This window comes from Camelus dromedarius, chromosome 5, assembly GCF_036321535.1.
Source record: "Camelus dromedarius isolate mCamDro1 chromosome 5, mCamDro1.pat, whole genome shotgun sequence".
Taxonomy (NCBI): domain Eukaryota; kingdom Metazoa; phylum Chordata; class Mammalia; order Artiodactyla; family Camelidae; genus Camelus; species Camelus dromedarius.
This window is the reverse complement of record NC_087440.1, coordinates 63,611,472-63,639,258: the sequence shown is the minus strand read 5'-3', so window position 1 is coordinate 63,639,258 and position 27,787 is coordinate 63,611,472. Positions and strand designations below refer to the sequence as shown.

General features: G+C 35.3%; 1 protein-coding gene across 9 annotated transcripts in view; it reads right to left on the bottom strand.

Moving 5' to 3' along the window:
- GPHN (gephyrin) overlaps positions 1-26,997 on the bottom strand; it is a 430,038-nt gene extending 403,041 nt beyond the window's left edge. For 5 of the 9 annotated variants that reach the window (XM_064486047.1, XM_064486048.1, XM_064486046.1 and 2 more), the window contains exon 1: positions 26,417-26,996. In XM_064486047.1, coding sequence (XP_064342117.1) covers positions 26,417-26,480 — 64 coding nt within the window. In that variant the 5' untranslated portion in view covers positions 26,481-26,996. Of the gene's footprint in view, positions 1-26,416 lie in introns of all 9 variants that reach the window. The other 4 variants (XM_010976627.3, XM_064486049.1, XM_010976632.3 and 1 more) reach the window with 4 other exon arrangements.
- Positions 26,998-27,787: the final 790 nt, after the last annotated feature.

Here is a 27,787-nt window from a genome sequence, read left to right as displayed (position 1 = left end):
AAGACAAATAGGAACTTGAGAAATCATTAGGAAATTGTTAAGTATATATGTTCATGCCTGTTGATTACTTCAAATGGAACATGCACTTAATTTATTCATCAAGTACTTTCTGTGTACCTACCCTGACAGTAGTGTAAAACATTAAGATAATAAAACCTTGCTAGGATCTCAAACACTGAACAGCAGAACCAAGGGTATGTCAGGGGGCAAGAAAAGCCAGACTAGAAATTACAGTATTTGAGATTAGACCGATACATGTTAAGTGTACAGTGAACAGAAATGCAAGCAGTCAAGCAGAATTACCAAGATGAGTTAGCCAAAAAAAAAATCAACAACTAGCCAAAGGATCTAGATTTTAGGAGCAGTAGCCCCTTCTCTACAAAGAAGGGGTGATGAATCAGTCACGATACCTATTACTGGAACCAAAGTACCAAAAAGGGGTTTGGTCATAAGATGTAAAGAAAGATATTAGAACTGGGATATAAAATAAGAATATAACAAGTTTAGTTACTAGCTTAGGATTGCTTACATTTCCTTTAACTAAAAAGAAGTTGATCCTTTATTAAGGTCTGATTGAACTTTCAAACAAGCATTATATAGCCTTAGATGAAAAATTTAGAGAGCTAAAACAAAAGCAGTGAAGTTATTTAAATGAAATTTAACATGCAGAAATAATAAAGATTGCCTTTAGGACAGAAGTGACACTATCAACAAAGAATTAGGTAAATATATATTAAACCCACTATGTAGCAAAACTTACACATTAATATGAGGTTTAAATTACGTCTTAATTACTGTGTACAAAATTAGCCATGTTAGATGTTATACCCTATATTATTCTTTAAAATTATGTTTCTAGCATTCAAAAAACTAAGTTCATTGAGTCTTATAATTAAAATATTGTTATTCTTAGAGAGGTCTTAGAACATTACATTTTGTTTAATAAGAAGCTATTCATAGCTCATATACTTAAATCAATAAAATCCTTTAAGAAAAAAATTATATGTGCCTCCCCCCTAAAAGCTATAAACAACATCCTAATCCCCAGAACATAGGAATACGTTATTTTACAAGGCAAAGGGGATTTTGCAAATGTAATGAAGGTTATGGGCCATGAGACAGGGGGATTATCCTGAAGTATGTCGGATGACCCAATCTAATCACTTGAGTCCTTAAAAGAGAGAACCTTTCTCAATTGTTTTCCAAGAAAGAAAACAGGATGGATAGCAGTAAGAGAAGGACATAATCCATCACTGCTGGTTTTTTGAAGATGGAGGAAGTAGGCCATGAACCAAGGAAAGCAGGCAGCCTCTAGAAGCTGGAAAAGGCAAGGAATCAGATTCTCCCCTTACAGCCTCTAGAAAGGAATGAAACCCTATAGACTTCAGCCCAGTGAAATTTGTGTTGTACTTTTGACCAATAAAACTATAAGCTAACAAATTTGTATTGCTTAAGCCATTTGTGTGGTAATTTGCTACAGCAGCAACAGAAAACATATAATATATATCCTATAAGTAACTTTAGCTTTATAAGTTATTAACCTCAACTTAGCCTAATTTTAGGAATAATACACATACAAACATATATATAGACCAAAACACGAGAAAAATAAGATAACCTGTATTCTAGTCACAGTGTGACAGCTAAATATCTGAGTGACCTTGGGTAAACTATTTCTTCATTATCACAACACCAATTTCCTCATCAGTAATATGAAATCTATAAATCACTGTTACAAAATAAATTAAAACAGCAATTATGGTCAATACTATCCTAGACCCAGTAAACCTCAGAATTAAACAGTACAGAAATAGCTACTAATTCAAGACTATGTTAATAAAATATCACTACATAATTAATTCCATTTAGAACCATGAATTCTATACTAAATGATATGAGCAATTAAAAGAATGACTTAAAATGTGTAACAAAGCCCTTAACAGAAGGAACACAGTTCAAGGCTGAGAAAACATTAAAGATTTTTGAAAGGAGGTTTTATGATATAAAAAAATATGAGTCTGATGAGTATCATTATCTAAGACACGAACAGTAAAATCAGATTTTTTTTCTCTCTGACACCTTCCCTCTCATTGTTCAAATTAGAGAACTTCACAGAAAAATTGTTTTTGATCTTCAGAGACTGTATGTTGTCCTCTTTGTGCATTCTCCTCACTGTAGTTCAGTACTTTTTGTACAAAAGATCAATTACAACATGGTATTTGTGTTATTTCTTAAAATAAATTGAGCAGGAGTACAACATACTATCATGATGCTATAGTTTCTCAAGAAGCTATAAACCTTCAGTCTTACATAGTGAAACTTGCTAGCATACAGTAGTAAAGATTACCAAAACTCTTCAACTGGAAACCTATCCCACTTAAGTTTGAGATATTTCATTTAAGAAAAAAGTCATTTTTTCAGGCTCTTAAAAAGAAAGTATTTTTATTATGAAGGTTTTTAGTAAGTTTTCAAATGAATTACTAAACTGCTCCTAAAATAAGGATTATTTACTTAAGACTGTTAAATGTCTCTGGTGGATAGTAATTAGCACCGAGCCAGGTCAAAGAAACATTCTCAATCCAAAATGAGAATCAAGGTCAAAAGGATTATCACAATTCGGAATTCTGCAACTGCTAGATGTATTAATAACTCACATAACTGTAAAATAACTCAGTTTTAAAAGATTTATTCCACAGATAATTCTGAAGTTTGACTTTTAAAAGTCAAGATGATTTTTGATGACAGCCTGTTTAAACATACTTAAATCACAGAATCCAGTGGATTCAGAAGGGAACATACAGATAATCTGACAGTAAGGCCTTACTTTTCTTGTAATTTAATTCTTTGGTCTTATTTGTGAGAAAACATGTAGGCTTTCAGAATAAAATTATATACGGCCTTCAAAAACTATGTAGTATGTCCCACCTTATGATTTAATGTAAAAAAATGTATCTTCTTTCCCTTGGAATATTTCCCTCAGAAATCATAATTCTGCCAATACAACTGAAGAATTCCTAAAAATATGATGTAATTTACATAAGCAGTCATTCTATTCATAAGTGCCAAGTATCTCAGTCATTTTTCACTTAAATCAGTGATGACTTGTCTTTTATTTTAAAGTGGTAATTACAAGTTGCTCTGCATTAAACCATCATTTTATCATTATATTCTCAACAAAGCTTAGGAAAACATTTTAATATTTTAGTATTCATTAAACATTATCAGTTTGTTTTTTTAATTAGGACATGTAACAAATGCCTGAAGAAGAAGCCTTTATATGTTCTAGCACCCAAATATATTATAACAATTGCTATGAAGGAACAACAATTTTAAATGGTAATGAAATAAAACATATGTCAATGTAATCTGACATACCAGACATAACAGTATTAACAGTACTTCTGTAAATCTTCAATGAAGTCAATGTTAAAATGTTCAATAGATTTAATATAAAACAATATAAACAGACTTTTAAAGCTAGTTTTTAAATGCAGGCATCTATAATTTGGAACCAAAAGTTAGGCTTATGCTAATCTCTCAAAATCTCATATGATCTGAATATAAACTAGTCTCATCTCACTTTCTAGATCAGGACATATACCTGAAAAGGAATATCTAGTGGGATTACTTAGATATTCCTGATTATGTCCTTACATTTCCATTCCCATAGTTTTTTTGCAATTCCTTCATATGAAAAATTCTGACTTTGAAACTATTCTGCATTGAACTTCTTATCAAGATGGCATAGTGAGTTTATACACAGATTCACCACATCAGCTCCAAACACGGTAATGCCAGACAAAGAGAAAAGAAAATAGGGAAGTGGGGGGAGAAGAACTTCAGCTTTTTGGCTAGGCTTAAAAAAAAAAAAAAAAAAAAGCTCAACTGAAAAATGGGCAAAAGACTTGAACAGATATTTCACCAAACAGGATATACAAATGGAAAATAAGCACATTTAAAGACGTTCAACATCATTAGCCAACAGAGAAATGCAAATCACCAGTTCATACCTATCATAATGATTAAAATAAAAAATTCTGACAAGAATAAGAGCTAGCGAGGATGTAGAGCAGCTGAAACTCTCATACATTGTCAGGGGGGACGGGGTGGGTGACAAAAATGGCACAGCCACATGGAAAAGAGTTTTGCGGTTTCTTAGTAAGTTAAACATACACTTACCATAGGTCCCATCAATCCCACTCCCAGGTATTTACCATAGAGAAACGAAAACGTATGCTCACAAAAACCTGCACATGAATTTTTAGAGCAGATCTGTTACAAAACCAAACCAAAAAAAAAAAAAAAGGTCAACTATCCTTCAGCTGGTGAACGGATAAACAAACTGTGGTACATCTGTACAATGAAATACAACTCAGCAATAAAAAGGAATGAACTACTGATAGATGCAACAACTTGGATGAATCTTAAAGACATGCAGAATGAAAGAAACACGTCTACAAGAAAGATTAAATACTGTAAATTCTACTGAAATGACATTCTTGAAAATATAAAACTACAGTGACAAGAACAGACCACTGGTTACCAGAAGTTATAGGTGGGGATAAAGTGTGACTAAAATGAGACAGATAGCACAGAGATTTTTAATATGATTGAGACTGTTCTGTATCCTGACTATGGTCATGATTATGCTAATTTATATATGTGTTAAAATTCATAGAACTGTACCAAAAAAGCCAATTTTAGTCAACGTTCACTTTTAAAATATTTATAAGTATTACAAATTTATTGTTACATTTGTACATATTTATTTTATATTTATATACACACACATACATATGTAAGTGTGTGTATATATACCCATATATATCTATGTGTATGGATATATATATACACACACAGTAGACCCTTGAACAACACAGAGGTCGAGGGTGCCAATCCTCCACACAATCGAATATCTATGGATAGCTTGTAGTCTGCCTTCTGTATTCTCAGTTTCTCTGTATTCACATTCCACATCCACGAATTTAACCAACCTCAGATCATGTAGAACTATAGTATTACTAGTGAAAAAAATCTACATATTAACTGGATCTATATAGTTCAAACCTGTATTGTTCAAGGGCCAACTGTATACATATTTCCCCCACTCCTATCCTGTGGTCCAGAGATAAAATAAAAATGTAAAGTGAGTCAAGCTAAAGCCGGAGACCCACTGAGCTCCTTAGTACAGAAGAAAGCAGTGGCAGATAATCAGTCAGTTCTCATAGGGTAATGGGAACTAAAGTTCTCCAACTCTAGCAAAGACCACAGCTAGACTCACTGCCTGAATTTATACCTTAAACCACTACCATACCACCACAACCCTGGTTTCTGAAAAGAAGGCTGGAGGGTGGGAAATAAAACTATTGTTAAACCACTGCAGAGTAGGAGCCTAAAAATCTACAAATATATTCCCTCAAGTTGTTGACTTACTCCTAAACTTCACATGCACAGGGCAAAATTCCAAGAATACCAGCAGAAAATGGGAAACTAAAGATCTGAGCAGAGGTTTTAGTAGTCACAAAATTTGGTAAGACTGTAATTTAAGTTAAAAGGACCTTGATAAAGTACCCTAGGCTTTAAGTTGCTCTGAATGTAAAAATATCTATAAATATAAATGACTAAATAAACTTAACACTCTTCATGGGTATTCTCATTTTAACAGGGAGTCTGGTTAACCGACTTTTAACTCCACTGTGAACTATATTAGGTAGAAATAATTGAGCTGCATAAGAACTCTGACTTTTACTTCTAGCATTTTCTCCTTTAAAAAATATATCCTTTATAAAATCCAATACTGATTTTTTATTCTCTCAAAGAATAAGAGCATGAAAATACTATAAGCCATGGATCAGAACCAAACTTGTGTTAAACATATTTTATATTTAGAAATGTAAATTGAACATTATAGTAAGTCAAGGACTACTTGGCAAAGCAAGAACTAAATGTAGCCAGTTTGAGGGCTCTTCTGTTATTATGAGTAAATAGCTGAAAAGACAAAAGGTCTTACTTATAATTTACGTCAAGACTAATATTTTTAAAGAAACCATCAAGTTAGCACAATAAGAAGGTTTCAACCCTGAATATCCACCAAAGTATCATCACTGATGATCTTGGATGCTAGAAGGTAGAATTCTACTATAAATACTACACATCTTTGCATTTATTTTCAGTTAGCATTATCTGGTAAATTTTATTACAATTTGTAATTATTCACTCCACCTTCCTTCAAAATGATAATCACCTCTACTTGTTCCTATGTAACACAGTACTTGTGTAGGAGCAAATATCTCTGCTCCGTTGACTCTGCCATTGATTTGCTTTGGCCAATGACATATAAACAAACATTCAAGCAGAGATTTTATGAGCCAAAGTGTATTTCTGCCAAATCGCTTTCTTTTTCCCCTGTTATAAGAACAGAGTGGCCCAAATAGGAGTTGTTCTCCAGCCTGGATCTCAGAATTAGAAGATACATGGAGCAAAAGCAGAACCACTACCAACCTTCAGGTAACACATAGCAATAGTGAAAAATAAACCTTTATTGTTGTGAGCCAATGAAATATTGTGGTCATTTGTTATGCAGCATAACTAAGCAAAATTTAACACAATATGTATTACTTTTATCAGAAAAAAATAGATTTCATTGCTTTGATCTTTAAGGACAGTAGATATTATAATACTTCAACAACAAGAGGAGAAAATGAATGAATTACAATCATATTCTTAAGACATCAGACAGCTTAAGAAGCAACAAGAAGTAGACAAACTCAAGTTCCAGAAAGAGAAGAGCCCTTCCTAGATGAGGTGACAATCACCTGCTATTTCCTTCCTAGGAGGATTTAAAGATTCCAGGCATAGACTAAGAATTAAGATTGGCCTAGGCAGGAGAATCGGTGAAAACAGTAAGCAGAAGAGCTTTTAAATGTGATGGACTGAAAACAAGAAAGCTCCAAATACAAGACTAAAAGGGACATTTGCTGAGTTCTATAGTGATGCAGGAGGCTGGAGGAAATTAGCTGGAATTGCAGAGTGAAAATTCCCTTAGTCTTACTGTACTAAAAAGAAAACTTGTTAGAAAAGGAAGACTACCCACAAGCAATACATGACAAGTCTCCAACATTACCTGAATTTGAAGCAGTGTGAAGCAAGAGAGCAAAGGGGCAATCTCAAAACCTCTCAAGAAAAGAACTAAATCTCCTGCAGTCTTTCAGAACTGTTGGGAAGAAACCTGGCAATCTCTCAATCGAAAGTCTAGTAGGTCAAGGTTGACAAATGAGAGATGACTAACTCTTACTAAAACTGTAAGATTAAACCCTAATTAAACCCAGTTCAATTCTTAATTAAATTGAGGTGTCAGCACCTCACCAAATTAGCCTAACAGTTGAAAAGAGAAAACATCTCTGGAGGAAGAGATCTTCTTCAGCCTCTACATAGTTAAATTAAAATATACAATGTTCAGTATATAATAAAAAATTTGAACTTCTATTAATAAAATCATTGTTTCTTTTCATCAATATTTTCATGGTATTTTTTTCCTTCCTTCACAACATATGTGAAGACACAAGAAAGTATGATCTATGATCAAGACAAAAAAGATAAAGTAGAAGCAGAGTCAGAGATGACGCAGATTATGGAATAAGAAGACAAAGACTTTAAAATATCAATCATCAATATGTTCATGAGAGAAAGAAAAAAGAAAATTTTATGAAAGGATGGAGATAGTCAACAAAATAGGAATCTATTAAAAGACTATTAAAAATGGGACTCTTGGGAGGAGGGTATAGCTCAGTGGTAGACTGCATGCTTAGCATGCACAAGGTCCTGGGATCAATCCCCAGTATCTCCATCAAAAGTAAATAAGTGAACCTAATTACCTCCCCCCACAAAAAGATAAAAAAAAAAAAAAAAAAAGAAGAAAAATGGGACTCTAAATTTCTAGAACTGAAAAAATAAGATATTTGAATTAATTTCAATATTAGGCTGGACACATAAAAAGAACTAGTAAGCTTAAAAAGAAAAAAGTCAATAGAAAATACTCAACTGACCCACAGAGAGAAAAGAGTAAAGAGAACAAGCAATAGAGACATATGGGATAAAGCAAAAACATCTCACAAGGTTGAGGAGAGAGGAGAGAGATTAGGGTAGAAGTTTAACAAAGATAAACAACAAAATTTTTCCAAAATTTGTGGAAAACATCAACCCAGCAAACCCCAAACATTATAAATGCAAATAAAATCACGGTTAGACACCACAGAGTCAAACTGTTAGAAACTAAAAGCAAAAAGAAATTCTTAAAAGCAGCCAAAAAATACACATTACCTTTGAAGGAGCAACAATAAGACTAATGGCCGATTTTTTAAAGGAAATTACGGCAGTCAGAAAAGGAATGACATATTTGTAGAATAGAAAAAATAAAAAATGCCAACCTAGATTTGTACCAGAAAAACTGTCCTTTAAAATGGGAGGCAAAATAAAGGTATCTGTAGGCAAACAACAGCTAAGAAAATGTGCCTCTAGCAGATCAGCAATATAAGAAATATTAAAGGAATTATCTCAAGCTAAAGAAAAATTATCCCAGATGATAGCAAAGAACTGCAAAAATGAAGAATTAGTGTTCTTTAAAAAATAGCACATATATGTAAGATATAGATACACAGAGATAAATAGAAAAAGATTTTTTTTAATTATGTCTATGTGGTTTAAAATACATGTTGAAGTAAAATATGAAAAAATATGAAAAAAAGGGCAGAAGGAAGCAAATGAAGTTTAACTGTCAGGTTTTGCATTGTTTGGGAAGTGGTAAAACTATTAATTTAAGATACACTAATAAATCAAATGGGTTTACTGAAATCTCTATGATGACTAAAAAATACACAGTTACAGAGTAATGTACAACTGAAAAGTTAATCAGTAAAAATAAAATTTATAGAAGTTGACAAATCAAAAAATGCAGGAAAGGAGGAACTTTTAAAAATACAAAGAACAGACAGGATAGAAAAGAGCTAGTGAGATGACAGATTCCTACCCAATTATGCTAGTAATTACATTAAATGTAAACAGAATAAACATACCAATTAAAACACAAAAACTGTCAAATTGGATCAAATAATCATGACCCAATAATATGCTACTTTCAAAAGATATACTTTAAACATAAGCATACACATAGGTTGAAATAAAAGGAAAAAATAAACCATAGAAATACTGATGAAAAGAGCAATTACATTATAAAAATTCAAAAGCAGACTTCAGAGTAAGAAATACTGCTAGAGATAGAGAAGGACATTTTATTATGACATAATGGTTCAACTACCAATTATAATAATCCTAAATTTTATATACCTAATAAGAGCTCCAGAATACATAAAGGAAAAGTTAAAAGAACTGAAAGGAAAAATCTATGGTCATAGTTGATAATTTTAAGATTCCTCTATCATAACTAATAAAAACAAACAAACAAAAAATCATTAAAAGATTTGAACACGATTAAACAATAACATTCTTTTCTAGTACACATGAAATGTACCAATCTAACACAAACTCCTTCAGAGAATAAAAGAGAGACAGGAGACTTCCCACTAGTTTTTATGAGGCCAGCAAAAGTTGACACCAAAACCTGACAAAAAATTTACAGGAAGGAAAATTATAGGTTAATATCGCTCATGAATAGAAGTAAAAAATCCTAAATAAAATATTTAAAAATTTAATCCAATAATATAACACTTTCTGACAAAGTGGAATTTATCCTAGGAGTGTTTAAGACTAGTTTATCAGTGAAATCAGTGTAATTTACCACATTACAGAATTAAGGACACAAACCATATGATTTATCTCAGTAAAAGCAGAAAAACCATTTGACAAAATTTAACCATTAATAATTAATTTATATTTAAATTGAATATAAATATATTTAAATAAAATTTAGCAATTAATAATTTAGAGAACTAGGAACAGACGGGAAACTTCTTTAATATGATCAAGGGTACCTACAGAAACCTATAGCTAACATAATAATTAATGATGAAATATTGGACATTTTCCCCCCTAAGTTCCAGAATAGAACTATCACTATTTCTACTAAACATTGTTCTGGAAGTCTTGATCACTGCAGTAAGGAAAAACAAAAAAACAGTATAAAGACTAGAAAAGAGTAAGAAATTATTACCATTACCCTCAGGTGAAATGCTTTTAAACATAGGAAATACAAAAAAAATCTACAAACAACTAAATATTAAGAATAATTCAGCAAGGTTGCTGTTCATAAGATCAAAATACAAAAATCTATGGCATTTCTATGAATTAACATGAAATAATTATAAAATTAAATTTAAATAAACAATACCATTTACAACAGAATTTTTAAAACATTAAATGTATAACCATAAACCTAACAGAAGATGTGCAAGACATCTACATTGAACACTGCTGAATGAATTTACAGGTCCAAGTAAGTAGATAGATAATCCATATTCATAGAATGGAAGGCTGTGTATTGTAACATGCCAATTCTCTTCAAGTTGATCTTCAGCTTCAATGCAATCCCAGCCATAGTACTAACAGATTACTCTATTGTAATCTGATTCTTAAATGCATATGACAATACAAGTGATGGAGTATCATGCCCCCAAAGAACAACAAAAAAAAAAACGATTATATTGATCTCTACCTCATGTCATTCATACAGATTAATTTTAAATGTATCACAACTTCAAGTAAAAGGGAAAGCAATAAAGCTTCAAAAGTTTTGGAGTATATTTTAATGATCCTGTAACAGGCAAAGACTTCTTAAACAAGACACCAAAAAAAACACTAAATATAAAGAGAAAATTTAATAAGCAACTTAATCAATATTAAGAATTTTTATTTATTAAAAGACACAATTAAGAGAGTGAAAAGACTAACCACAGACTGGGAGAAGATATTTGCCATACATATACCCAGAGTTCCCATGTTCAGAATTACAAAGAATTCCTACAAATCCATTAGACAAAGGCAGTCCTATTAAAAAAAATATTTTTTTATTTAATATATTAAAAGGTGCTTGACATCATTACTTATCTGGGAAATATAAATTAGAAGCCAATACACACTGACCAGAATGGCCAAAATTAAAAAGACAATACCAAATTTTGACAAGAATGTAGAGCAACTGAAATCTTCCTTCACTGATGGTGGGGACAGAAAATAGCACAACCTTTTGAGGAAACAACCCAGAAATTCTACACCTAGAAAGGAGACAATATATTAATCAAAAGACTCATATGAAAATATTCATGACAGTTTTATTAACAATAGTCAAAATCTAGAAAAATTCAAATATCCATCAACAGAAAAATAATAATTCAATTCGTTCAATGAAATATCACATATTAATAGAAACAATGAATAATTGCTATACACAACAACATGGATAATATTAGACATAATGATGAGTAACAGAAGTCATTAAATTTATATAAAGTTCAAGAACAGGCAAAATTAATCCGTGATAATAAAAATCAGAATAGTGATTATCTGGGGTAGCAGGGAAAGTAGATATTGACTAGTAAAAGGCATGAAGGAAGATTCTAGCATCCTGGAAATGTTCCACATCTTGATACAGGTGGTACTTACAAGGATCTATACATATGAAAAATTCATCATGCTGTATAATTAACATTTGTACATTTTAGTTTATATACATTACCTCAAATTGTAAAACTGCTACAGTAGGTAATTCAAATGGGGCATTTGGGACAAATCTTACTGCAAAGGAAACACCAATTTTTTTAAAGACCCAAGACTAGGAGTAAACTAGCCTGGATTTTAGCTCCAACTCTATCATTCAGATGTACAACCTTAAATAAGTCATTTAACTGGGTCTTAAGTTTCCTTATGTACTAGAGTGGGTTAGTACAGATAATCCTGGAAGTTCTTTCTATATCCAAAAACCTGAGTCTTTGAGATAAGCTGTTTAATTAAAAAAATCAAATTCTCAAATTTCAAACTACAGCCTAAATGTAGCAAGACCAAATTAGCTCTTCTAATTCTAATTGAAGAAGGTTAAAATAAGACAACTACATGCTGCTGTTTATCCTGAATTCCCTAGACCTATATTTAAGTTCATCTACTTTAGCCAAGACATTCTGGTACCACCCCACCCCTTCAACAGCCAAGAAACCTGACAGCCAGATTACCTTTCCTTGCTTTTCTAAGGATTGGTTATTCATTCTTCCAGGCCCCACTCAAACACCACCTCCTTTAAAATACCATTCCTCCTACAGCCACTCAGTCAAAATTAATTGTTCCTTCCTCTGTGCACCCACAGTATGTTGCCTGTACTTCTATTATAGCTCTTATTTCATTCTATAATACAGTTACTCGCTTTCATGCTTGCAAGTGGACCCATTCCAGAGAAAGGATATACTCACTCAGCCAGTCAGATCACCCAAATCAACCCTGGAAATCAATGAATAACAGCACAGTTAAGATCACCTTCATATCTGATTCTATGTTAATGGTGGTAAAGCTAAATAACAGATACTAAATGCTGCTGTCCCCAACTCAAAGCAATAAGAGATTACAATAAACATTCAAATACTGAAATAATTCCAGTCCTTACTTCAGCCTACTCTCCAGCAGAACAATGAAATAGCCAAAGGCAGATAGCTGAAGAAAAAAGTAAATTAGACCTGTAGTGGAGAAAAAAAGTATTTATTAAAGTAATTAGCAGATAATTTTACATCAGTAAATGGACAGTTAGGGAGGAGGCAAGCAAACTACTTGGGGGTTATGTATTCAGCATCCCTTTTCTGTTAACTGACACTGCTCCTATCCACATGATTGGTACAACAAAACCTCTACCCTGTGATCACAGACTGGTCCAGGACAAAGTTCTTCCTCACACATTTTAGAAACACAACTTCGAAAATAAAGTCAGTCCTTCTCTGAATAGATAAAATGGGAAGAGCTACACAATACAGAAGCAGTTGATGGTACTATTTTTTCTATTATAACAAAAGCAGATCTGTGGTGAAGAGAAAATGAAGCTTAATTTACAGAGTGAAACAAAGATGAAAAAGAGTCCCGAGGACACTTGCAACCAAAACAAACCTGTGACAGACTGTGACTCTGATGACCCCCAATTAATCATGCTTTCAAAGTATTCCTATTCTCTTCCCACAGTGTCTGTGGGCTGGGACTGTGAGTATTTTGACCAACAGAATAATGTTGGAAGTAAGACTGTGCCAGTTTTCAGGCCCATCCCTCAACTGTCTTCACAGCTCTGTTTCCTCCCTCTCACAATACATGCTCTTGGAATACTTACTGGAACTAGTCATCACACCATGAAGCTAATGAATCACCCATGTGGAGAAACCCACATGCAGGAGGACTAAGACCCTGGACAATAGTCCTAATTGGGACTTCCAGATGACTGCTGCTATACCAGAACCCCAACCAATGTCACATAAGGCAGAACTACTGAGTTAATTCGTAGAAATGTGAGAAACATTAAATTGTAGTTCTAAGCCACTAAGTTTCATGGAGGTTTATAATGCAAATTTTAATTAACATAAAAGTTTATTTCACATGTAAGTAACTTAGAATTATACTTTCCTAACACAGACCATATCTTTGAGACCAGACTGGCAAACTATGACCCTTGGGCCAACTCTGGCCAATCTCTTTCCATAAATAAAGTTTTACTGGAACACAGTCATGCTCATTTTATTTACATATTGTCTACAGCTGCTTTTATGCTATAAGGGCAGAGCTGAGTAGCTGTGACAGAAATCATATAGCCCACAAAGCCTAAAATATTTACTATCTGACCCTTCACAGAAAGTTTGGTAAACCCTGTCAGGCAGTACTTGGCAATATAAAATAAATATTATTTTAATATATAAATGACTTAAAATGTTAACCTACTTTACATCCAACTCCTCATACTTAAAGGAGGACACTATAAATATTTAGTAGTTTTAGCCTAACACAATGCAGAGCACATCACATGGCACATTCCTGCGAAAGGCTGAATGTTTGTATCTGCTCCAAAATTCTTACCACCCCAGTGTGATGGTATTTGGAGGTGGGGCCTTTGGGAGGTGATTTGGTCATGAGGACAGCACCTTCATGAATGGGATTAGAACCCCTATAAAAGAGACCCAGAGAGTTCCCTCCTCATTTCTGCATTATAAGGAGACAGAAGACAGCCAGGAAGTAGGCCCTCACTGGACACTGAATCTGCTGGTACCTTGACCTTGAAGTTCCTAGCCTCCATAATTATGAAAAGTATCTGTTGCTTATAAGCCACCTAGTCTATGGTACTTTGTTACAGCAGCCCAATGAACTAAGACGGTACTGAACTGGACTGCACTGTCTGTTAACAAGTCAGGCTATGGTCAGACTAAATATTCGAAGCAACAGGAAAACAGAGTAATAAAATCAGATCCACAACTATCTAGCTGTTTGAAAGTTCCTACTATGGGGCTGGTAGAGTCTCTATCTCAAGCATAATCAATAATTTTTTTTAACTGATAATGCTTCACAGACCTATCTGCAGGAAAAAAAAAATCAGAAAATCCAAGTCCAGTATTGACCTAAATCAATGACTCTCAAACTTTTCCTGCCCAAAATCATCTTTGGCAATGCTTTAAATTCTATAGATTTTCTTTAGGTATCTGATATTTCATAAAGTATCTCTCCTCTTTTATACATAATATTCATTTGCCTTATGCCTCAAGTCATTATTTCTTCAACCCAAACACAACAAGGTTTAAGTCTTGGCTCACTGTCCCCGAGATTTACTGTTTTCCTCATCTATCAATTAAAAAATCTCTCTTCTAAAAAATAAAAAACAAAAACCTCTCTTCTACAAATCAACAATTATCTACATAGTTTCATTTTGCTATCACTTTACCAGCCTGTATTACTGCACCATTTGTATAACATTTAAAACTTTCCCACTTTCTTAACTATAGTACAGTACTCCATAAGTATAATATCTACATATATGTATATAGAGGGAGTTTTCTCCACAGACCTTAACAAGTCCTAGAGAATATCAGAAGCAGTTTCACATACATACTTTACTTTAAACCCATATCTCAAAAACCTCAAATTCTTGTTGTTAGTTACCACACTACAAATAGCATCTTCTGACTCTAACAACCCAAAATTAAGGCAGAAATTAAGAGTTTAGATCAAGCAGAACCCCTTATAGTACTTAGCTTTAATGATGCTCCTAAAATAAGATAAAATAAAACAGTAGAAAAACACCATGAAGTCATGATTGGGTTAGACACCTAAAAGCTGTATTGGTTGCTTTCTGTTACCATGTTTATAAAGGTAATTAGATTCAAATTTATTGAAATATATAACATTTTATGAGTATTTATTATGTGGGGAGACTCCCTAAACGTTTATATTTATTATTTCATTTATCACAACCAGCCTCTAAGGCAGGCACTGGATTATTCCCCATTTTACAGATGAGAAAATTAAAGTTTAAAGTTAAGTAACTTTAAAAACTTCACTTAACTCAGGTATAAAACCAGGTAGTCTAATCTAGAGTCCACCTACTATTCTGAGTATCTGTGTGAACCTAAACCATAATATTGTTCATTGAAGGTATATGTCATATTTTTACAATAGCTTCATTCTAAATACATAATAGCGAAATAAACAAAACATTTGGGGGGAATAATAATTTTTGCTTTCCAGATGTCTGGAAATACCATATGTCTGGTATATCACTACAATTTAAATTTTAAAAGAAAAAGGTTAATTCCTCAATACCTCTATATCACTATTATTCTTCTAAGCTTGATTGTGCAAAACAGTTATTACACTCACATATATGTAATTTTCATTCTTAATCTTAAGCATTTTGCAATTCGAACTCTGTGCAGCATGATATTGAATGAAGTAAAATAGCAGAAGTAACAGACATTATTTCCATTTATACTTGGTATGAATGTCTTTTTCTAGCAGTTTTTCCTGTTTGAAGCTAGGAAGGCATTTATTTCATTCAGATCAATAATTTTGCTGTCTGTAACAGGTTATAGATAATGTGAATACAAGCAATGAGAGAATAATAAACATGAGGTATGTTCCTGAGATTGAGATTAATAAGATTTTAGAGCTGAGAGAGATTTTAGAAAGCATCTATTCATCTTTACATTTTACAGATAATGATACCAAACGCCCACTGGAAAAACCCAAAATAGAACTTGAGCCAATGTTCTTTCCCCATATAGTAGTAACAGAATCAAGACTGGTCTTTGCTATCACAGATTTTCTGAATAAGATAATACATTCTGCCAATCTTATAATGTGAAAAAAGAAAAAAACACGAGAGGTGATAAATAAGTGGGGAAAATACATTATACACATACACACATTTTAAAGGCAAATCCAGAAACAAAGGATTCTCATAGTAGAGATAACTGTCAGAAACCACTATTTCTACAGCAAAAAGCTAAAAGAATGTAAGGGTTTTATATAGACTTCCAAAAGATCATTTGCAGGAAAAAGACCACTATCTTCCAAAGGGATGTTGAACAAAATTCTGATGTGTCTTGAAAAAGTATTCCATTCTCAAAAGATTTTGGAAACACTGAAGTTCAACAGGCTCCACAATTCTAATATTACTCACATCTTTATTATGTTAATATGCTTTAGTACACTGTGACTCTCCAAAGGGAGGGATATATTATATAGCACTTTCCAAATTTATTTGACTACATAAAAACCTCTTCATACCACATCTATTATAACATCCCCCAGAGAAGTGCTACTAGAACAAAACTAGGAAACACTGGGAGGGATGTTTTGTTAAAAAAAAATAAAGAGAGAGAGAGAGAGACTAAAGACTCATAGCTGATCATAAATTTAAAATAAAGCAACATAAAAGAGCTAATGTAAAAACTAGTAAAATCTTACCCTCTTATTATATGCATACTACTGTTCTAAAATGTCTTTAGATAACCATTCTTATGTAGTGTACAAAAAAGGGCAAGTCAGTCATTGCGAGTGCTCCTCATATATAAAGTACCATTGTTGATAATAGATGGCTCTGAGTTTAGCCCACTACCTCTCACATCTTAACTTTTTCCAGATCCAATTAGAACTACCTGCCAGAGGACCATTTTCATGGAAGAAGCACAAGAAAGAGGAAATGGAACAGATAAACTATACTCTAAGGCAGAAAAAAAAGCAAAAAGGTATCAAGACTTCAGGAATTTTCTAGCAAAAGACTTGTCTGCCCAGCACATTTTTCCCCTTCTAGTAGCATAAATTCCTCTTCTTTTGAAGGCTTCCCTATCCCCTCTCCACGTGATTCTGGTGAAGCCACCGATTTAGTGTCACAATCCCAAAACAGACATGTGATACAGAGCTGGTCAATCACAGTCCTCACTCTCCTAGTCACAATGATTGGCCCAAAGTAGACCTATGAGCCAAGCCAGGTGAAGGAGTACCCCGGAATTTTATCTACAAAATGGTCATGAGAAGGAAAACCTTCCCTCTGGACTTACTAGTTGGGAAAGGGAAAACCTGATTGTCTATTACTATAATCTCCTAACCTGCCTCTCCCTCCAGCTCTGGCTACATGAAGGAAGTCAGCCTGCAACATACTTAAAAAACAAAGCATTGAAATGGTGAATAAGAGTTCTTGATTATATTAATTCCCTGGTCACACTGCTTGAGTCTCTAAAGTCAGTTTCTCCTCTATGCTCTGTTTCTGTGTAAATGAATAAATTCCCCTTTTCACTTAAGCTAATTTTGAGCTGGGTATCTGCTGTTTGCAATTTTAAAAAGGTCCTAATACACACATATAACTCAAGAAAGAGATCTATCTCAAAAGAACTTGTAAAGATTAAAAAGACAATACCAAATGAAGGTGAGAATATTCATTACAATTAGATCACCCTTTTTGGAAAAACTGTGTAATTTCTAAGAAAGTTTTTAAACAGAAACTACTGACCTAAAAATTCTACTTATAGTAATTAATCTTCCATTTTAAAAGACTCACAAATATGCAATAATAAATATACAATGTTATCATCCACATTTATCACAGTGAAAAATTAGAATCCTCTATGTCCATCAATTGGGGACTGATTAAATAAAGTATAACCTATGATAACAGAGTCATTAAAAAGAAAGATGTATATATACGAACTAGTTGTAAAACGCCAAGAAGTATAATGTAGTGGTTAAGAGCTTATGCTCTAGGAATAGGATACATGGGTTCAAATCACAGCTTGGCCTTTTACCAGCTTGGTCTCTCACTGCAGTAATCTGAACAAATTACTTGATTTCTCTGCTATAATTTCTTCAACTGTAAAATGGTGATATTATTATCAGGATTAAATGAATTAACAGGCTTTAGGACAGGCTCTAGAAAAGTATTTCATACTTGGTAAGCTCTCAGTAAACTATGTATTACTATTTTTACTAATATGAAAAGATGTCCAAGATATGCTAAAGAGAGAGGAAGGTACAGAATATGTATGACCAAAGAACACACTCAAATATCTACCAGGCGAGACAGATACCATAAACAGGTTAAATGAGAATTGCGGTAAACTGGAGAATACATGCCCTATCTCAAGGGAACAGCTACTCTAACCAACTAGTGTCCTATAAGAAAGAGGTTGCAGTGTTGTTGAATCTTTAAAAGCTAAAAATATGGGTTTATATAAATATATATCTTTTTTAATGTTAGAAACATACTTTTTTGTAAAAACACAGTATGGGCCTAATGAAATATGTGTACTGGTCAGTTATGACCCATGATCTGTAACTCACTGCCTCAAAAAGGCACCTATAGTATATTAGAAACTAGAAGTCGGGAGAAGGCAAGTGTATAAAGTCACAACTGAAAAGCAAACACAATAGTTATGCAAAATGTTAGCTATAATTACTTAAACCTGAATGAATAAAATAATTATGTTCAGTATCTTCTATCTTAGAAAGCAGGAAATGTGTAATGGTTTAAAAACTTGTGTTAAAAATGGCTTGACGTGAAAACAGTCTTGATGTTAAACTGTCTATGTCAAAAATAAAATATAGAGGCATGTTACTCCTTGAAATGCAACATAAATGAAGCATGATTTGACTAAATAGTGTGTTCAAGTTAAGACGGACACACAATAAAGACTGTCTTACTACTGTATCCCTTAGTTTAGCACAGAGCTTGGCACATAGTATATACTGAATGTTGAAACATTATTTCCTTTGTTCTTCCTATTAACTGTATAAAGTAAGCATAATTACCCTTATCCAGAGCTAAGGAAACAGGTAAAATGTATAATATATAAAATATATAATTTTTCATTTTTTAAGATGACATTTTAAAAAATTTCTTTAACACTACTCTAAAATAATCCTCATCATAGATTAGGCCTATCAACTAAGTATACAAATCAATTATATTAGAAAATATATAAGAAAATACATATAAGAAAAATATAAAGAATTTATACAATACACATTAAACTTGACAGTATAAAATGTTTCCAATACACATTATTGATATAATCCTGTTATCAGTAATAAATATACAAAAAAATACTAAGCTCCACTCATCTATACTGACCTGTCTTCATTTAGTAATAATAGTGAAGTTCTAGTTTATCTTAATGTTTCTGGGTAGTTACTTCCTAAACTACTATATAAATGTCACACCATCCAATTTTTTTTAAAACATCTTCTATCCAAATAGTTCATTAATAAGTGCAATGACAAAAGGGCACAGAAGTTAAAAACACGATCATCTGTTTCAAGAACTTAAAAATTACTGTGAATAAGATGTTTATACATGAAGCTATTAGCAAACCGTGCCAAAGTAACATATGAAGAGGAAAAGTAAAGCTTAAACAATACAGGTTTGAATTGTGTGGGCCCACTCACACCAGGATTTTTTTCAATAAGTACTATAATACTACACAGTCCAAGGTTGGTTAAATCCATGTATAAGGAACCTTGGATGGGGAGAGTCATGGCTATGAGGGGCAACTAAAAAGTCAAATGTGGGTTTTGGACTTGGGGCGGGGTGCGGAGGTCAGCATCCCTAATCCTCAACTCAGGTGTTCAAGAGTCAACTATATACTCTTAAGTTAGACATACGGTAAACATTTTCACATACGTTATTTCAGTCACTTAATACAACTCTGAGGAGTAAGTATTGCTATACTCATTTTGGAGCAGGAAATTAAAATTCAGAAGGGTTAAATGACTTCCCAGAATAAAGGGATTTCAGGGTCTGAAATCCAAGTCTGTTTGACTCCAAAGTCCTTTTCTTTTTTTTTTTTTTTACCCCCATTAAACTACATCTTGCAGATTCCCACATGTACACGATTACAGGGTATAGCAAAATCTATAAACACTGTAAGAAAACAAAGATAAACATCATCGTAGAGAATAATTCCTAGAAAAGGTTTGCTTGAGGAAGTGAGATTTGAGCTGAGTCTGGAATTCAGTCTGAAACTACTGCTGGCAAAAAGAGGGTCAATACTACAAAAATTTCTAAATAAAAAAAAAATCCAAATATTTTTCCTTCAGTTTAAAATGACTGGACCTAATAGCTCTTTTCTTCCATCTCTTATTCTCCTGCATTTTTAATGTATAATCTTCCCCTCCCCTATAATGATTCCCATTATTAAGACAAAAATTAAGCCTGATATCTCATATTTCTCTTTCCAGCTATCAAGATGCTAGCTTCCTTCATGTTAGTGGTGAGAAAAGCTGAAAGAGAGAGACAGAGTGTTAAATAATATTGCTGAAAGTTACAGAACTTTACTGGCCAGACTACTACTAGAAAATACTTCTTCTAGTGTTCTTCCTGTAACCCAGTGTTTTTTTTTTTTTTTTTTCCACCAAAGTACCAATAACAGAAAAGAATGCTGAGGTCTGGGGTTACATAATGGGGTCACTTGAAATTTCTTTGAAGTTTGATTTAATCTTAAAAGCTCATTTGAAATTCTACATTCGGTGCCTAATTTATTCATGCTTATTTTAATATTAAAGTACTTTAAATGATATACTCTCAAGTAAAATTGATAGTTAAGTATTATGTTTGTTCCCACAGCTTAGATTCTAAGGCTTAGTATCCTTAGAGTATCCCTTGACACAGTGTCATGTAACCAAATTCAAAAAGCAGGGCATGAATTGTATAATGCCCCTTTCATCACATCTCATTTCCTTGCTACTTTATTTTTCAAATTAGGACATTTTTAAAAAGCATAGTAAATTTAATTCCACACTTTCAAAATACATTATTGGCAAAACTACTGTAAAACTTGTTGGAGTTGTTTCTTTTATTTACAATATTTTCAAGAAGTTCTACTTACTTTGTTGAAACTAAACACATCTTCACTTATAACTCATTAAACAACGTGAATAGAATTTCTACATGACAATACTTCATTGGACGTTTGCTTTGGGGAGAGGTCGCTCAAAAATTAAGTAAGATGCATGCCGTTTGTATTATCAACAGATCCAATTACTTCTAAGCAGATTAAACAGTCTTGGTATTTATCTTCTCTGGACAGATATGAAGGAAGAAATCCCTTGTAGTTTCATTACTTTCTTTTTAGGACTTTTTTTTATTTTTTATTTTTTAACATTCCAAATTTCAAATACTTTTAGTTCTTCAATCCTGTTTACAGGTGCAAAGTACAGATTTTTATCTATTTTACTCACTGTTTCAAAAAAGCACCGTATTCACTCACCTTAACCAGGAATTTGTCATCATTTAAGAGTGAAAACAGACTCATTCATCATTCCTCCCCAATAACATATTGTTGATTCTCCACCACACACTTCAGTTAAAGTCAAATAGTCATGTGTCTTTAATGTAATTAAAATTCTTGATGTGTAACAATATGTACTACTAATTTATAAAATCTTTGGCCAGTGGTCATAGTATTAAATATATTCATCAAAAGGTAATGTAATCATTTCCTACTTTAATCTCTAATACATTGCTTCCCACCAAAAATTTGTAAGAAAGACCTGGTTTGAAAAATATTTGGTTTGTTTTTAATATAGATCAATACTGGCATATTTTCAGTACACACAATTCCATTTCGCAGAATATAGGCTTTGTTAGGAACAATGATTTGCCTACTTAATGACAACATTTATTTTCAAAACAGATACATTTATATATCTTTATCAATAAATGGGCTTTTCAGAAAATAATATTGACACTCATAATGTTCAAGAATAAGCTTGCGGAATGAAATAAAATTATTGAACAATACCAGAGTCATACAATTATCATCTTCTTGGCTTAGAATTTTTTTTAAATATTTTGAGTGGCTTTATTTATGACTAAAATTCTCCCTACATGTAACTAATATTTTTGGTTTCTAGTTCACAATTAGTCTTTTGTCTAATCTCTGTTATCTAGTTTTACACATGTCTAACATCTATTACTAATTACAAATCTACAACTCAGTACAATAAAATGTATATTACTAGAGCAAAAACATGATTTTAAAATGCCCTTTCCTGAAACTTTGCATCTTTTCCTCACCTATGTCACTGCTAATGAAAATTTAGGAAACGGATTATCATCTTTAGCTAAGTGCTTTGGTATACCAAACACTAGCAGTGGCTAGCTAATATGATATTAAATAGCCAGTGGAACATGATCTATTTCATTCTATATTATATACATATATATTTACTATTTTCCTAATGTTTCCATGGAGCTTTTATAGTGGCAGAATGAGTGTGCTCCCTTGATAAACAGCTCCTTTAGAAATAGATAAAAGTATTTGAAAAGTGACACATTTGAAATTTAGTGAGACCGCTATGTAATTGTTAAGACTGACTGTAAGTATAATTACTACTGAAGTTGTAAAAACTAAAAATTCCTACATCTGTCCCACATCTCGCTTCTAGTTTCAAAGCAGCAAATACTTGTTTATTTGCCATCACGTTGTCTTTCATTTGTTATAAATAGCAATAGAAGCAAAGATCATTAGAAACAGATATATTAAAAACCAAATCTTAAGTCACCAAAGACCATATAACTTTCATTTCTAACAAATCAACATAAAATATTTACTAATATACACTTTTTAGAAATGGACAATAATCTTCAACATAAAATGTTTCCATGTTAATGTTCCCACTTTCCTTATAAACAATTACTAACATAATTAAAATATCCAGTTTACATTATCATTATGATTATTATTCTGAATTTCAAGTTCTAAATGATTCAAGATAGTCCTACAAAAAAGAAATGCCCTTGCTAAATATTTTCCCACCATTATTTTTGCAAAATTCTAACCGTTAATTCATGTGATGAAAAGTTTCAATAGACTGTGAACATTTGCCAAATTAACAACTGAAACGAAGATTACAAAAACATCTAGAAGATGAGAAGTTTCAAAGTAGTATAAATATTATCTTTCAACAGATAATCAAAATTGTCACAAAAAAGTCAATTAAAGACTTTAGAAATGACAACACAATTCACAAAAATAATCACACTGTAAAATATGTGCAAAGGTACATAATATTTTCCACTAACCTCTGTAAAATAGATTTAGACAAAACACTTAAAATCACTATTATGAGGCATGGAGAAAATATTTTATAAAAAAAAGCCCTCTACCCTTAAGAGCCACACATTATAACTCACAAAATCTCAGCTTTAAGTATGGCCTCTGAATTCAGTTTTCTTAAGTATGAAATCATAGTACTTAAGTTCAGTATATAATAATTTTACATAGTAAAAGTACAGTACTTGGAAGTTCTACAAGAAAAAACTGTGCAACATAGCTTCATTTTTGTAGGTTTCTTTATGTGTGCAAAATTACATGGCACGTTAAGACCATAGATACTAAGCTGTTTGTAGTAAAATCCACTATTCGCAAACTGAGGGCTGGTAAGCTTTCCTTTGATTTTTCTCCATATTTACAGGCTCCATAACAGTACACAATACTTATATCAACAACAATAGTTATTTCTGACTTCAAATATTCATTTTATCACCAAATCCTATTGCCCTCCATTACCACTTCTCCCAAATCTACAATTTTTGTTCCTTCAGCTGCATGCTTACTCCTAACCCTAGACTTTTCCCCTTAAACTATTGTACTTCATTCTCATGAGATAGTTTCTGTAGATTATCCTTAATTCCACTGCCAAAGTTAACTTCTCTCCCTGTCTCTCACAGGCATTCTGCCTGTGCCATCTACCTATCCTACCTGGGCATCCCAGGGCATTTACATTACATTTTTGTTCTGCTCAATAGCATCATCCTCACCAACAAACTCATTTCTAAGGTTGCTACTGATTTTCAACTCCCCCTAAAAAATGCCAGTTTTGCCTTACCTCTGGTAAATGTACCAAATTCTCCCTTCACATTTCCTAATTCATCTTAATATGGAATACCTTTTACATTTAGCTCTCAATCACACGAGTAATTTATTTAGATAATTTTAGTACGAAAATTACACACACTGTTTCTTTAGTTGCTTGTATATGTTATCCCAATAGGACTGCAGAGATACAGATAAAGCATTCTGTACAACAGCCATTTACAGTGTCACTTGACCCATGTACGATGATTCACTAAACAAAACTATTAGAGAAAGCTTAAATAAACAAATAGAGTTTTTTAATCTCTATGGTTTAACTTCAAACATCTATGACCTTTGATTTTCATAGACAACGAACATATCTTAGTTTCTATTAAGCTTCACTCTCACTACTCTATTAATGTTCAAAACATGGCTAGAATTTAAAGTGCAAGATGAGGGTTGATATAGGGTATACACTTTTACACCCCGCAATTAGATTCTATGAAAATCAGCAATGTCAACTCCAAGACTTCTGAAATACAACTGAAGGCTTCAGCACCATAAGAAGAGAACAATGTATCTTCTAATTTGGGGCGGGGGAGGAGGGAATCCCTTCCCTGCGACTGATTTAGAGTAGTTTACTGCAGGTGCTTTCAATTAGGAAAATTCAGTAAATCACTATTAACATCTGTAAAAAAAAAAAATACCAGAGAAAGGCAACCCGTTTATTTAAAAGAGAGGAAGAGGTGCCAATGATAGCTCCTTTCCATAAAACTCAACAGCCAAATTAAGCTTTGCATCCTGTATCTATTATCAGAGATTTTTTTTCTACCTAAATAAAAAGCAAGTCTCATTCAATTTAGTCCCTTCTCGAGCACTGTCTCAACCTGTAAGAATTTGACAAGGGGGAAAAAATCGTGTGTGTGTGTGTGTGTGTGTGTGTGTGTGTGTGTGTGTGTGTCGGGGGGGGGTGTGGAGGATTCCCGTCTACATTGCTTCCTTTCCCGAAATCACATCAGTAAGTCTTGGGTTTTCTTCACTCCCAACTAAGCCCTCAGGTTTCAAATATAGTTCTTTTACCCCCACCTCCCATTCAATTACATATAAACCTTGCCAACTACACAACCGCGGCAGAAACCTCTACAAATCGGCTGGCTATTCATCTCAGAAGTCGTGCCCTGCAGCAACTGCCTAGCCAAACTGAGGGATATTACCCAAATACAACGCAACGGAATCAGACATGCAGAGCACACACGGCTTCCGCGAGGGAGGGAAACGCGACCCGGGAAAAGTGAGCCCCTCAGAAGCCTGGGGACCATTGGGGGATGGGGGGAGCGGAGGAACCCGAGAGATGGACTTCTTCCTCTCAAGTAAAACGTGATGGATCCCTGGCCGCAGGCTACAGCCGGTCCTTGAAAGGAAACGAAGAGGTGGGCAGAGGGCCCTTCGCTCAGGAAAGCGGAATGCAGACACTTTCCGAAGTCCGGGTGCAAGCAGATCCCCCACCTCCCGCGGGAGACGAGGGGGGCCCCATGGGTGGCAGAGGGGATGCCCGGCTCGCGAGGGGCAGCGGGACGCGGAGCAGAGTTTCTTTCGCCTAACGAACACCCGCGTAGTGTCAGGCGGGTGCCCCGCGAAAGCACCGCGAGAGCGGCGCGGGGCCGCCCGGGTGGTGGGGAAGGGACAGAAGGGAGGGGGTGGAAATGGGATTCCCCCCTCTCTGGGACAAGCAGTAGTGGAGGAAGCGCGCGGGCCAGCGGAGAATCGCGTGCTTGAGACTGCGGAGCCGGGATCCCGCCGCCCGCACCAGCAGCAAGGAGCCCCGCAGAGCCCGCCGCACCGGCTCCTCTGTCCCCAGGGGCCAGGGACTTCGGCTGCGAAAGCACTGAGGCCTGATATCCCACAGGACCGGCCCCAGCTCCCGGGGGGCCCCGCGGGAACACCCCAACCTCCAGCAGTTCTCTTCGGTTGTAAAACGTGCCCCCATCCGTCCCCCTCCTCAGCCTTCCCTCCTCCCCAGGCCACAGAGAAGGGTAACCACAGGCGAGAAGCCTGAGGCAAGTCAGGGACAGTGGCTGCGGCGGTCCTGGACCTCGTCCCCCGGTTACCTGTGAGGACTCCGACACGGATTTGATGATCGTGGTTAGTGAGGATCATTCCCTCGGTCGCCATGTTTCCCAGCGCAGTCACCGCACTGACAGGAGCCGGGAGAAGCCGGAGCCCGGAGCGCGCAGGCCGGGAGCGCGCTCGCCTCGGAGAGCGCGAGGCGAGCGGGGAAAGGGGGGTTGGGGGGTGGCGGCCGAGCGCTCCGCGGCCTGCGTGAGGGAGAGGCCGGGCCCGGAGTGCGCGAGTCCGCGGGAGGGGGCGGAGTCGGGGCGCGCGACTCGAGTCCGGGTCGGAGGCAGCGAGGTGCGGGATGGGGACGCGGTGGCCGCTCTGGGATAGCGCGCGGAGGCGTCCAGGCTAGGCCGAAGAGACCCCCAGCCGCTCTGCGGAGCGTGAGACCCAGGACGACTAGATGGCAGGAGACTGAGGGGAAGGGAGAGAACACGCTCCGGAGGTTGCGGGGGCGGACTCGGGGACAGGGGCGGAGCTACACAGCGAGTCGTGGAACTCGTGGAGAGTGAGGGGAGGAGTAAGAGCTCGGCTGCGGAGTACTGGGAGCGGGAAGGAGCCGGCCCAGCCCGAGCTGGGCTGGGGAACGCTCCTGGGCGCGTGAGTAGCGCTGGATTGGCTGGGAGAACGCGGAGCGGGTGCGCGCGAGACACGAACGCAGCCTCTACCGAGCCCCAGACATAAGCAATCCCCTGCCGAGCCCAGCGCCTCGTCGTTTGTCAGCGGTTCTGGCCGGCTTTCTGGGCCGCGGAGCCGCTCTCCGGAGGGGACAGGGGAAAGCGCCAGGAAACCTGGAGGTGCCTTAGAAAGCTGCGTGGGTGGCAGAAGCGCGGCTACTGTGACAGCCTGCGGTGGGCGAAGGAGGAGGAACCCTGTCCTGCTCATCTTCCCGCCTGCTTCCTAAGTCGCCTTGCCGGAGGATTTCCCAGCTCCAAGCCTGTACCCACAGGAGGATGCTCACAGGCGAAGCTTAGGAGCCTGCGGCAGAGCACCCTGAGTGAAGATAGCCGACTTCTTTTCCTCCCGGTGTTCCGTGGTTTTGTAGTCTGAGCTTCATCGCTGAGGTCTCTGCTTCCAGATGAAAAGCACCAGTCTTAGAGAATGAGAAAAATGTGTTCCTCCCACCCGAACCACAATCACAAACCTGGAAATAGAACCCTGGTGGTGGCAATTTCAGTATTTCTGGGATATGAGATTACCATGAAAATAGCTTTAGTTGCCAGTTATTTTCATGTTTCTTTCGTTAAATGTGTTATTAATCACCCGTGGCTGTTTCACATCGGTTTCTTAGTTTGCTTCTATCTAGCCCTTTCATCGTCTGAATTAAAAAAATTATTTACACATGTATATTTTTTCTTCTCAGC